Below are 12,263 nucleotides of genomic sequence, written 5' to 3'. Positions count from 1 at the left end.
AGCACTCATTGTATGAATTTATTTACCTCTGACGAGAGTTGATAACGAACGTGTTTCGGCCTGTTTGGCCTTCGTCAGCGTTATTACAAGATAACAGGAAGTGAGTTATTTATATACAGTATGTGAGATACAATCAACAGTAATTGAAGACAGGTGTCAACTGTTACACAGTATCAAAAAGACCAATTATGGTACCAAGACAGGATAAAAAAAATCATGCGAGTATAAATAGGTACATAGTAAAATATGAATACATCACAATGAGCTATCATACTAAATATGGGGCTAAATATGCCTGGGAAGTTAGTAGACAAAACAGACAATGCTAAACTCACACCTTGAGTCTATGCTTTTTAAACTCATTAGAAATGTACTGTATAAAGACAATAAATAGAGAAAACATTAAATATATATATAAAGAAGAGAGACTGGAATCCAGACCACTCATATCTGTTCACATTGTAGAACTTCTAAACCATGTAGTAACCTAAACAGTGCATCTAAAGTGACAATAAAGTGAATCTGGATCTTTTTCCCCTCAAGATTTCTCATAATCTAATGAATAAATTCCAGGATTGTCCCTAGTGATTTTTGGTGAAACCATAATGCCATCATTCAGCCACTTTCCAAGGAGCAGCCGAGAATCCAGATTTGTTTTGGATGTCTGACTGCTGTAGGCATTGTTAAGTTGGCTGTTCACTAAGGAAACCTTTTCTTTAGGAAAATTCATGGAGAAGGTGTTGCGCTGAAGAACTATGTATCCATAACTGTTGAAGTATTTTGTTTGTGGTGTATCTTGGTGGTGTATGTTATGTATTATCACCATACATCATCACATTCCGTGCTCCGACAATCAAACCATCACATTCCGTAACAAAGCTGTGCATAGGAGGGGCTAGCGCCTCTCAAACAAATCAGACCATAATGTGAAGTGAACGGTGCCTTTGGAGTCAAGCACGAGGATTGCAATGACCGCTCCTTCCTGGCCTGTGCCTGCGTGCGCGTGTGCGTGTCTGACCTGACCCCAATCAGCATCAGCTGCAGGGGTCAATACGTCGTAGTCGGACATAGGGACATACATACAGACAGACACACTCCGCACCACTCACAAACTATCTATCTGGCAGCATGGCCCCTAGGGGTTGTTTAGACTCCATACATTTCACATCATCGCGTTAATTCTCTGTCTCTTAACCCATTTTGGGTGTTAGCATTATGCATCATGTTATGCTTTAGCTATTGAAAAATAGAAGATCTACAAGCTCATAGTGCGCCACCGAGTGGCGCGCTACGAGCTGGTAGGTCTGCTATTTTTGAAAAATCAAAGAACGACTGACATAGAAACATAGCTTTTTCAGAAAACTGTTAGGATTTACAAGACATTTGGGTTAATTGTCTCTCCCTGCAGGCAACGGCTGCGGTGACGCGTGTCAGGACGACTTTGACAACGACAGCATCCCCGACGCGCTGGACCCCTGTCCGCACAACCGCGACATCGGACTGACGGACTTCAGGAAGTTCCAGGTGGTTCTGCTGGACCCGCGGGGAACCACCCAGTCGGACCCGTTCTGGGTGATCCGAAGCCAAGGCACCGAGCTGCTGCAGACCGCCAACTCAGATCCTGGCATCGCCATTGGTGAGACCCCCCTCCTCTCAATTTGTTTTAACGTACATGGTAGTGTTTCAGATTTCAGATTGATTGAAGGGACAGTCAATTTAGAAGCACTGTATAAACTAGTACTTGCGCGCTCTGCTTGCGCAAGTAACAAGTTGTATCAAGATGTGAATAACAAGCTTGTAGATCTGCTATTTTTCAATAGCTAAAGTAAAGGGTTCCCGCCCGAAATGGGTTAATGGTCTCACTGTCTGTGTTCTGGACGTCGTCAGGATACGACCGGTTCAACGCGGTGGACTTCAGCGCCACGTTCTACGTGAACACCGACAGGGACGACGACTACGCGGGCGTCGTGTTCGCCTACCAGTCCAGCAGACGCTTCTACGTGGTCATGTGGAAGCAGGTGCGGACCACCCACCCACCCACACAGTGTGGTTTTTGGCAGCACATTTCTATTTTAGCGGGCCTTCATGCCGTCGTAATGACAGATGTTACACTTGCTGAAAATAGCAGATCTACAAGTACATGTAGATCTGCTATTTTCAGCATGCAACCAAGTGTAAAATTACTTATACTGGATCTCTTGCCCACTAGTGACTAGTCCCTTCATAAGATTTTAGTCTAGTTTTTATTTGTTGACGAAATTCTCAGTATATTTAGTCTTAGTTTTAGTCACCATAGCTTAGTTTTCATTTAGTTTCCATTTAGTTTTCGTTCGTGAAAAAAGGTAGTCGACAAAGATTTTTCATCTTAGTCATCAACACTGCACCCACACGACTCCCCCACGCGCTCAAACACCTCCTCTAACCAATCACCCAACCCACACACCTCCCCTAACCAATCACCCAACCCACACACCTCCCCTAACCAATCACCCAACCCACACGCCTCCCCTAACCAATCAACCAACCCACACGCCTCCCCTAACCAATCAACCAACCCACACGCCTCCCCTAACCAATCAACCAACCCACACGCCTCCCCTAACCAATCAACCAACCCACACGCCTCCCCTAACCAATCAACCAACCCACACGCCTCCCCTAACCAATCAACCAACCCACACGCCTCCCCTAACCAATCAACCAACCCACACGCCTCCCCTAACCAATCAACCAACCCACACGCCTCCCCTAACCAATCAACCAACCCACACGCCTCCCCTAACCAATCAACCAACCCACACGCCTCCCCTAACCAATCAACCAACCCACACGCCTCCCCTAACCAATCAACCAACCCACACGCCTCCCCTAACCAATCAACCAACCCACACGCCTCCCCTAACCAATCACCCGCCCACACGCTGCCTCCCTCTTCTTGCATCATACAACACAAGGCCGCCACATGGCTGATGTCACACCTCCTGCTGAAACAAACGTGGTGTCAACTCATCCATAATGACAGTAGAGAGGACCAGGGATCATTATTCCAGGGTGACTGTTAAGCTAAACGTTCGCTCAATGCTGCACAAATTGCCTTGTGGGCACTGTACACATTATGGCCCTGGCCGTCTCCCAACAACACTCTCTCTGCTTTGCCAATTTCCAGCAAACGGCTGTATATTTTTCTTCCCGGTGACAATGCCAATGTCAATAGGTGTGTCGGCGCAGCTAATGGTGGGATAAATTCTGTTTCTCCTCGCTCACATTTTTACTAAAACGTCCACTTAACCACTTTGAGTCCCTATTCTGGGGGGGCGAACACGCCGCGAACATAGATAGTGATACAGTAGCACATCTACAAGCGCTGTGAGTTTGTACATCGGCAAAGAGATTTGATGTGGTATTTGATTGATTGATTGAATACTTTATTAGGCAGAAATGGAAACAGTACAGAGTACAGACAAACCATTCAGGTCCTGGGACCTGGGTATTCAATTCATAATCATGACATGAAAAAGAACAAAATTAAAATCATCATTTAAAAAAAACAAAAGGCATGTACTTATACAAACTCAACAGTGACAAAACCGAGGTAGTCCTCATTGGTACAAAATACACACTCACCAAGCAACCCAGTTTTACCCTCACCATTGACAACTCCTCGGTTTCCCCCTCCCCTCAGGTTAGGGTGACTAGATCCAAAGTGTTCTTTTGAGGGACAGCAACTTATTACGTCTTAAAACCTTTGATTCTAACATGTAAACAAAATTAAATAAGAAGGTTGCCTCTTATATCTGGCATATTGCACAATGCTCAGATTAGGAGCCCACATTTGGAGCTCTGGCTCATGGATTTACGATTTATTTTGGTATTGCCATTAACGCCTGAATGCAGCCTGACCAGTGACCAGTAATGTAAACCAACCAGAATATCAACTGAGGATACAGGTTCTGTTTCAAGCTCCGTCTATAAAGAGACACAATTTGGCCATGCAGTTCAAACCTGTCACCCTGCACTGCAGAGCCACTTTACATACTGTAGACTTCATAGACAAGCACTTACCATGTTGTTGTTCTGTAGCTGCTGATGCCCTTTTAGGATGACCAGAATCAAATCCAAACTGTTAATTTGAGGGACAGAAGTATTTGTGTGGAACCGGGGGGACGGGGCGGCATTAGCAACTTATTACTCAAATGCGTTGATGTCATATTCGACCATAGGCCTGGTCATTTTATTATTAAACCCCTCTGATCTCACATTTGGTTTTAAATGCAAATTTTGGTCATGGGTAGTATGACTGACATGGTACCGTAGCCTAGGGGATATTTCTCATGTTATTTTAACAGACTTAATAGTAGGCTACATTTCGCAGGAAAGCCAACTATTAGGGGACTATAGGGCATTTGAACACTATAGTCACAATGTGGGACATGGTCTCAATTTGTGGGACACCTGAAAAGTCCTGGCAATGAGGGACTGTCCCACGCAAAGGGGGACATCTGGTCACCCTACCTCAGGTTAAGAGTCTGGGTGTCGTCCTCGACAGCACCCTATCTTTCCACACCCATATCAACAACACCATCCGGTCTGCCTACTTCCATCTCAGAAATATCAACCGCCTCCGAACCTCACTCACTCCCCACAAGACGTACAACAGGAAATCATCATATAAATAAAGTAAAAATCACACCTGTGTGAAGTGAGGGGCGCTAATATATTAAAGTCTAACTCATGTTGCTATGATTACGTAGGTCATGTAATGGTGATGTAAAACAAATTGTGTCAAAACAAACATTATCTTTATTGTTAATGACATTTAATGTTTGTGTTAGAGACAAGATGACGTACATTTTCCCTTCATTGTCAATGGCGTTTTTAAAACAAAACTAAAAACAAACATTAAACCATAGGAGCTGCTAGCGCCCCTCAAAAAAAGGGAAAAACATGTACAGTATGGGGACAAAAGGAGTGGGTGGGAGGGAACTCTGATTTTTTATTACGAGGACCCGTTTCGATCCGTAGGTGCGGTTTTGAAGGAGTCAATGTATTCATATAATCTTAATGGCTGTTGGTAGGGTGTTGTTCCCAGACCTACAGTACAATTAAGCTCACAATACAGCAAATAGCTGATATATAGGGTAAAAATGGTTTAAATATTTACTCATTTCGTTGGGGGACCCCCTTATTGACACAATTGGGGGTTCCTGGAAACCCCCTTTGAGAACCACAGATTCCACAGATAAATCCAAATACTGCCAATCATCTGTTGCTTCTGTGCTCTGTGATCGAGTAGTGATGTATCTCTCTACAGATTTGCACTGCAGCCCTCGGCCATTCACATGCATCATTTAACTCGCCCCCTCTACTCTCTCTCTCTGTGTGTGATCAGGTGTCTCAGGCCTACTGGGAGAAGAGGCCGTCCAAGGCATTTGCCACAGCTGGGGTTTCTCTGAAATTGGTCAACTCGACCACAGGACCCGGCATGTACCTCCGCAATGCCCTGTGGCACACCGGGAACACCAGGAAACAGGCACGCTTGGCTCCAATCATTCTCCTTTGTATCTAATCTATATATCTGATATCTATAAAGGTAGAGTAGAGACCATGCAGTGTCATATGATTGCTTGCACCCAGGTACAGACAGCTAGGAGACAGACAAGATGGAGTTGCAGTTTTAGAATATAGATTTATTTATACTTCTGACATGAGGAGCAGAGCTGAGTGAGCAGAGGCAGGTGAGGCAGGCAACTTGGTAAGCGTCCAGTTCCAGGGTGGTTCAAGGACACTGTGAAGACAGGAGGATAGAATTAAGTATAACGGAATAGCACACTGAGGTAGAATGATGCTGCTAGCCCGGGTGGAACATGACTGACTAGGTCCAACAGAGACGGATGATCTGGCAGGGCGTGAAGGATTGAACCAGGCTTTAAAATTGTGCTGATTGGTTGCCTCCGCCTCCTCTCCTGCACCTCTGTCTCCACTCCTATAATAGAGGATAGGTTAGAAAGAAGGGGAGGAAGACCGGGTAGGTGTGGCAGACGTGACATGCAGTGGTCAGCCCACGTACGTTACGTCATGTTCGTGTGGCCTTTTTGTTGGGTTTAACCTTTATTTTAGCAGGTTAGCCACACCTAACTAGTATTACAACTAGTTAGCTGTTGCTAACTAAAATATAATATCGTTATCCGTTTCAATTTATCGATTTTAAAAATTTGTATTTGGAAAACCTTACATTTATGAATGCATCCAGCGGGGCATCACAATAAAATTAAGCATAGCTTAATGTGTTAATTCCACGACCGCATACTGTATATTGGTATCGGTTGATGAAGTGAAGAGTTGGACAATATCAGGATATCTGCAAAAAAGTAAATTCCGGACATCCCTAATTACAACAATATGCCACTTACGCCGATCTCACACTTTGCAATGTTGTCCAATGAAATCTGTATCTGTCGTATGTTAAGAACTTACAATTGGGGTGGTTGGATTTTGTCTCCCTGCTCTTCTATTGACACATTTAGATTTTGACCAAATTAAATCATGGTCAAGATTCATGGTAAAAAAAAGGAAGAAAATAAATCAGCACTTGAGCGGGAAACCAGTTTCATGTCCGGGGCAGAAGAGGAAACTTATACATACAGTAGTGCTGCTTTAAAACTCACCACAAACACAAGATAAAAACACACGCATCCTGTAGTATTTGCAAGTATGTTATAAGTGTTTGTGTCTGTTTGCATTGGATATGGTCCTGAGCTGATTGAGTCATGTTGGACCCGCGCTGCACAGAACAAAGGAAATTCCTCGCATGAACCTTCATTCTTGGCTGCATGAATTGTTGAGACCACCACACTTATTCTGTGAGGCATGCTGGGTAATTGAATTCTCATGCCGTAAATAAATGATGCACCGTTGTTGTTGTACTATACTTCCACTTTGAACACAGATAATTGGGACCTCCACCCAGCTGTGCACGCTGGCGTCCGTATTATATGTTGTAGTTTTGCAATATTTATATAAGTAAGTATATAAAAAATAATCTAAATCTTTAGTCAGGTGTTATGAGGATAGCCTATAGCAGCTTGATTTATAGCGTACTGTAGCAGCAGCAAAACAAAAAATAGGATGAAGGAATGCATTACATACATCAGATATTATGTGTAAATAAAGGCAGTTCTGCTTCATTTTAGCTAGTTAGTGTGGTTGCCCCAAAAGGGGCAACCAGACTCTAGTAATTGTAACACTTTATTCATGCGTATTCTTTTTATTTCACAGTAGTCTTTTTTTTGTCGCTTTATACCTCCCACACTGTACGCTGTACGCACTTGAGCCATATGTCAAATTGACCGGAAAAATCGGGAATCGTGTGCTTGTATTTTGTTAAGAGAAATGTTGTATAGTTTAATTGATATGAATTTATTAGTGAATTAAATTTCCCCATTGACATGAATGGGAAAAGGCAAAAAATCACATTCAAGTATTTTTTCCTCGGAGACTGTAATCACTATAGTTACAAAACTTTTAGGGATATTTCTTAATTATCACTAAAATTAATTAAAATTATAATTTTATAGGTCGGCCTCATGGTGGCGCTATAACAGCCCACTTTACCTTTTGGCTTATAACTCTTGAACCGTAGGTCGTAAAATCAAAATTATTTTTTCCCTGGATTCCTTGGGTCATGACGCATCTCCCCATATAGGCCACGCCCATTTCCGCCATGATGGATTTTCCGCCATTTTGAATTTTGTCCAAAACAAACTTTTTGCTTTTCCTCCTACATATTTTATCCAAATCTCACAGAAATCGGCACACATGATCTCTGGACATATCCGATTAAAACACCAAAGGCAGAATTTTGGTAGTGCGTATCGTTCGGCCGTAATCGTCTTCCGAAGTTAGTAGGAGGGGCCTATATCACAAAAATGCCATAAATCACGAACGGAATGTCCAATCCATCCCAAATTTGAATCACATGTCCGGGGTGGTTCAATCAACCAAGTTCTAAAAGCAATTCCATTTTCATCCATAGGGGGCGCCGCAAATGCGAGAAATGTAACCGATTGTCGCAAAAACATGAATTTCGGGGGTTAAATCCCCTCCGAATTACTTACGCATGATCTAAGGCGTGACTTGAAATTGTAATTGGCTGGCAATATTAGTGGGAGGGGCATATGTAAGCCACTGCGGCAACCACACTCTGCAATTTTTTAAAATTGCGAATTTTCTAGTTTTTTGCTGTTTTTGGTTTAACTTCGGTTTTGAATTTTGTTTCAGTTAACTTACATTCTTTTAGTCTTCGTTTTAGTCAATGTATAACCCTATATAACTGTAATAATGTCTGTCTGTCTGAAAGGTGAAAACGCTTTGGCATGACCCCAACAAGATCGGCTGGAAGGCCTTCACTGCCTATCGTATGCACCTCATCCACAGACCCAAGACAGGATTCATGAGGTACCATGGCCTTCACTTAATGTATATGACGTCTGGGGGGGAGGTCCGGGGGGTATAATTTAATACGAACAGTATGTTAACATTGACCCTGGCTATCTATAAATACATTTAAAAAATGCAAAAATACAGCTAAAATATGCTAATTTACCATATGACGTAGTAGTACAGTGGTGCATGAGGAAAAAGTCCCTTTTTACAAGCCTGGATGACCTCGTCATTTCATCATCACTTCCATCCCAGGAGTCATTTTGACAACCTTTTCCACCGGGGTTGAACTAGTTCGACCCCCCCCCCCCACCCCAGTTGGTTATTTCGGTAGAAAAAGGGGCCAAATGTGTACCATGTTGTGTCCTCTGCTGTCCCCTCCAGGGTGGTGATCTACGAGGGCAGAGACATCCTGTCCGACTCGGGGCCGGTGTACGACCACACGCTGGCCGGAGGCCGGCTGGGGCTGTTCGTGTTCTCCCAGGAGCATGTGCTCTTCTCAGACCTGAGATACGAGTGCCGAGGTTGGTATGAAAGCCTTGTTGTCAGTGCTGCAAGTATACTCTGATTTTCTGAACCCATTAACAACAAACAGCTGACCTGGCATTAGAGCACCAAGCATGGACGTGCAGAGCATGTTAAGAGGGGCAGCGGTGTGTAATAATTGATGGAAAATACGTCTTTAATGTATAGGTGAAAACAGAAAAGGCTCTAGTAGAGCCCTGAGAGGACTCCGCTCAACAACATTTAGAGAAGGTTTAAGAGAAGTGGTTAACAGTACTAAATCCACAAAGTAACTAGTATTAAAGCTGTAAAATGGTACACCATTCGCCTCCGAGATGAGTTACTTTCCTCCACTGGCCTGACTGTTTTGTGCATGCAGTATTTCTCTGTTGCTATGTTAAGTGCATAAAGAGTCCGCCTCGCATGCTGTCGACACGGTTCCACCTGCGAGAGCAGCTGGGCCGTAAAATGTGACGACTATAACGGCTACATTCTTTTTTTTCTTCTCTTGTTCTGCTTTTCCAGATGACTGAGATTATGCTTTTCACCAGGAGAGTAGTTTCCATGATGGCCTGTCGACCGACGATCCAAGGGAGAGACTGGAGAGAAACTATAGACTTGAAAGACACGGAGAGAGAGGGGGAGAGAGAGAGAGAGAGATTTGGGTTTCCCACCCAGATCTTATGTCATCAGTAATTAACCGCTAATGACTAGGGTATCTACACTACAGTGTGTTTACAAAGCCTCCACTAATTAACTGTTAACGACCAGCTATACAGTATGGTTTCAAAATATTTTTTCTACTACTACCAATAGCAGGCTGTATCACCGGCTGAAAACAATAACTTCTCCCTTTTTTATATGATTTTAAAGTTGCTGTAAGTGATTTTGTTATTGTTGTTGTTGTTAAAATAAGTGTTTAATAGCTGTATATATATATACCCTTAGTAATCATTGATATTATAGTCAGTCAGTGTTTGCTCAGTAACAGCCAGTGGTTAAGCTGGAAACCAGACAAATGTGCCATTTCAACAAAAAATAAAAATAAGCCCTCTGTAGATTTGGTCTGGCACTGCTCAGTTGTGATTGGATTTTAATCCCTCCGTAAGTAGTGGGATCAATTCAGGGCCCAGAATGCAAATATGGCGTGCTTTTTGTATAAGTTCGCCCTTTGGAAATGCAGGTTCCACACAGAGATCGAAGAAAATGCCAGCACTCAATATGTCCTTTTTCCACATGATTTTATTTACCTCTGACGAGCAGACAACGTACGTGTTTCGGCCTAGTAGGCCTTCCTCAGCGTTGACAACGCTGAGGGAAGGCCATTTTCTTCATTCTATAATGCATCATGGAGCCTTGCACCTAGAAGGACTTTCTCTAACCTGGAGTGTTGCGGGTTGTCTGCCTCAGCAGTACTCTTCTCTCCAATCAGACCCCTTTTCCACCGGTTGGTTCCCAATGGGAACCGGTTCAGTTCTTTTGGGGGGTTTTTTTAGTCCATGAGCCAGACCTCCAACATTTGTGGACGAACTATACCCTATATTAAATTGTTTATAGGATCAATACAAGTAAATAAATACATGATAACCCTTCCACAGTAGTAGCTTTTTCATATTTTTTATCATTTTGCATATTTTCCTACATAATGCCTCATTTGCATATTTAAAAATGTAAAATTTGTAATACAATAAATCATTGTCTTCGTGTAAGTACTCAATTGGGGAAGTTTAATGATGATAACAATCTAATATAGGTATGGTTTTGCCCACTCAATTCATAATTAACGTTTCAATTTTGGAGCTCTGGCTCATGGACTAAGAACCAAAAAGAACTGAACCGGTTCCCAATGTGATATTAGTCTGGCCACGCCAGGCCAGCGGTAACCCCGTCTCTCCAGCTCATTGCTAAACGGAAAAGATACATGTTCAGACCGGGATACCAATTTGATCCAATCAGAGACCGAGAACTCATACAAGACACAGGATAAAGCAAGTGAATTTGGAAGCAAGCAAACCAAATTATAACAATAAGCTGACAGAAATGGAATTTGAACGCCATAAAAGAGTTCTCTCTCTTGATTGGATGAAAAGAAAAACACACCTGACCATGTGATTTGTGTTGTTACAGAGCTGGGCTGATGGGGGAGAATCCTGTTACTGAACAAACACACTCAGCAAGAAACAAGAAATACATGTTATTTTTAACCAAAATGTATCACTTACAGCACGTTTGTTTTCGTTTGTATTCAACTCTTAATTCATTGTTGCTGCCGTTTTCATGTAAGGGTTTGTAAGGGTTGTAAATATTTATTTATTGCACAACTTTTCAACGTTAAACAGAGGAAGGTGAATATGACGTTTGAAATGAACACATTGGACTGTGAACATTTGACAGTAAAGACCTAAGAGACAAAGGTATGTGTGTGGGGTGTTTATTATAGATTACTATCAGTGGTAAATGGTGCTTTTATATAGCACTGCTGCTTTTATCCAACACACTTTACACACATTCATACACCGATCGTGGAGGAACCATGTTCAGAGTCTGCTTAAGGTCACTTTGACACTAACTCTGTGTCACTAACTCGAACTGGTTCCCTACCAGCCACTCTACCCCTGACCTAGCTCTGGTCCGTTGCTCTAATATAATGCTGTCGCAGCGAAAATAAACCTACTCACCAATACAAAAACGGGTTGTGTAATTAGAAAGTCTACTTTCCTTAGTGGACACACTTTGAGCCCCCACCACCACCACACGATATGCACTTTTTGGCCAGAAAGGCATTTTTTTTCACCCGAAGGAAAAATCTTCTCTATAAGGGTTTTCTCTTGACAATATCGGTAAAGGGCGCAGTGGGACTAATATATTATATTTTTTTCGGTGTATGTGTGGTGGGGGGCTCAAAGTGTGTCCACTAAGGAAAGTAGGCTTTCTAATTACACAACCCGTCTTTGTATTATTTTTGCTACAGAGGAGACTCAGGCTGGTCTGCATTTCATGCGAGGCGGGAAGCCAATCAGTTCCATAGCCTTAATGCAACGGCAGCAAGATAAGAGCAGTAAAAAGAAAGTAGCTTTCCAAAAGCAGTAAAAAAAAAGTACAATATTTGACTCTGGGATGAGTATAAAATGTAAAGTACCTGAGAAGTGTACTTAAAGGACGACGTCATCGGTCATCCTTTTTCAATTTATCTTCATGTAATTTGTCCTACCTATAATGCTCATCCGTGTCTCAAAGGAGGGCTGTGGAGTGCTGGGGAAACCTGTCTAGCAAGTGACATCATAGACATGGAATCCAAGCCAATAGAATAGCCACTGCAG

General features: G+C 42.7%; 1 protein-coding gene across 2 annotated transcripts in view; it reads left to right on the top strand.

Moving 5' to 3' along the window:
• Positions 1 to 11,356, top strand: part of LOC310874161 (thrombospondin-2-like) — a 47,360-nt gene extending 36,004 nt beyond the window's left edge. For both annotated transcript variants that reach the window (XM_083786855.1, XM_083786854.1), the window contains 6 exons: positions 1,409 to 1,636; positions 1,888 to 2,018; positions 5,390 to 5,530; positions 8,357 to 8,454; positions 8,824 to 8,963; positions 9,469 to 11,356. In XM_083786855.1, the coding sequence (XP_083642981.1) occupies positions 1,409 to 1,636; positions 1,888 to 2,018; positions 5,390 to 5,530; positions 8,357 to 8,454; positions 8,824 to 8,963; positions 9,469 to 9,476 (746 nt within the window). In that variant the 3' untranslated portion in view covers positions 9,477 to 11,356. The remainder of the gene's footprint in view (positions 1 to 1,408; positions 1,637 to 1,887; positions 2,019 to 5,389; positions 5,531 to 8,356; positions 8,455 to 8,823; positions 8,964 to 9,468) is intronic.
• Positions 11,357 to 12,263: the final 907 nt, after the last annotated feature.

The sequence above is a fragment of the Protomyctophum parallelum genome, assembly GCF_964188405.1.
Source record: "Protomyctophum parallelum genome assembly, chromosome: 17".
NCBI lineage: Eukaryota > Metazoa > Chordata > Actinopteri > Myctophiformes > Myctophidae > Protomyctophum > Protomyctophum parallelum.
This window is presented reverse-complemented; position numbering and strand designations above follow the sequence as displayed.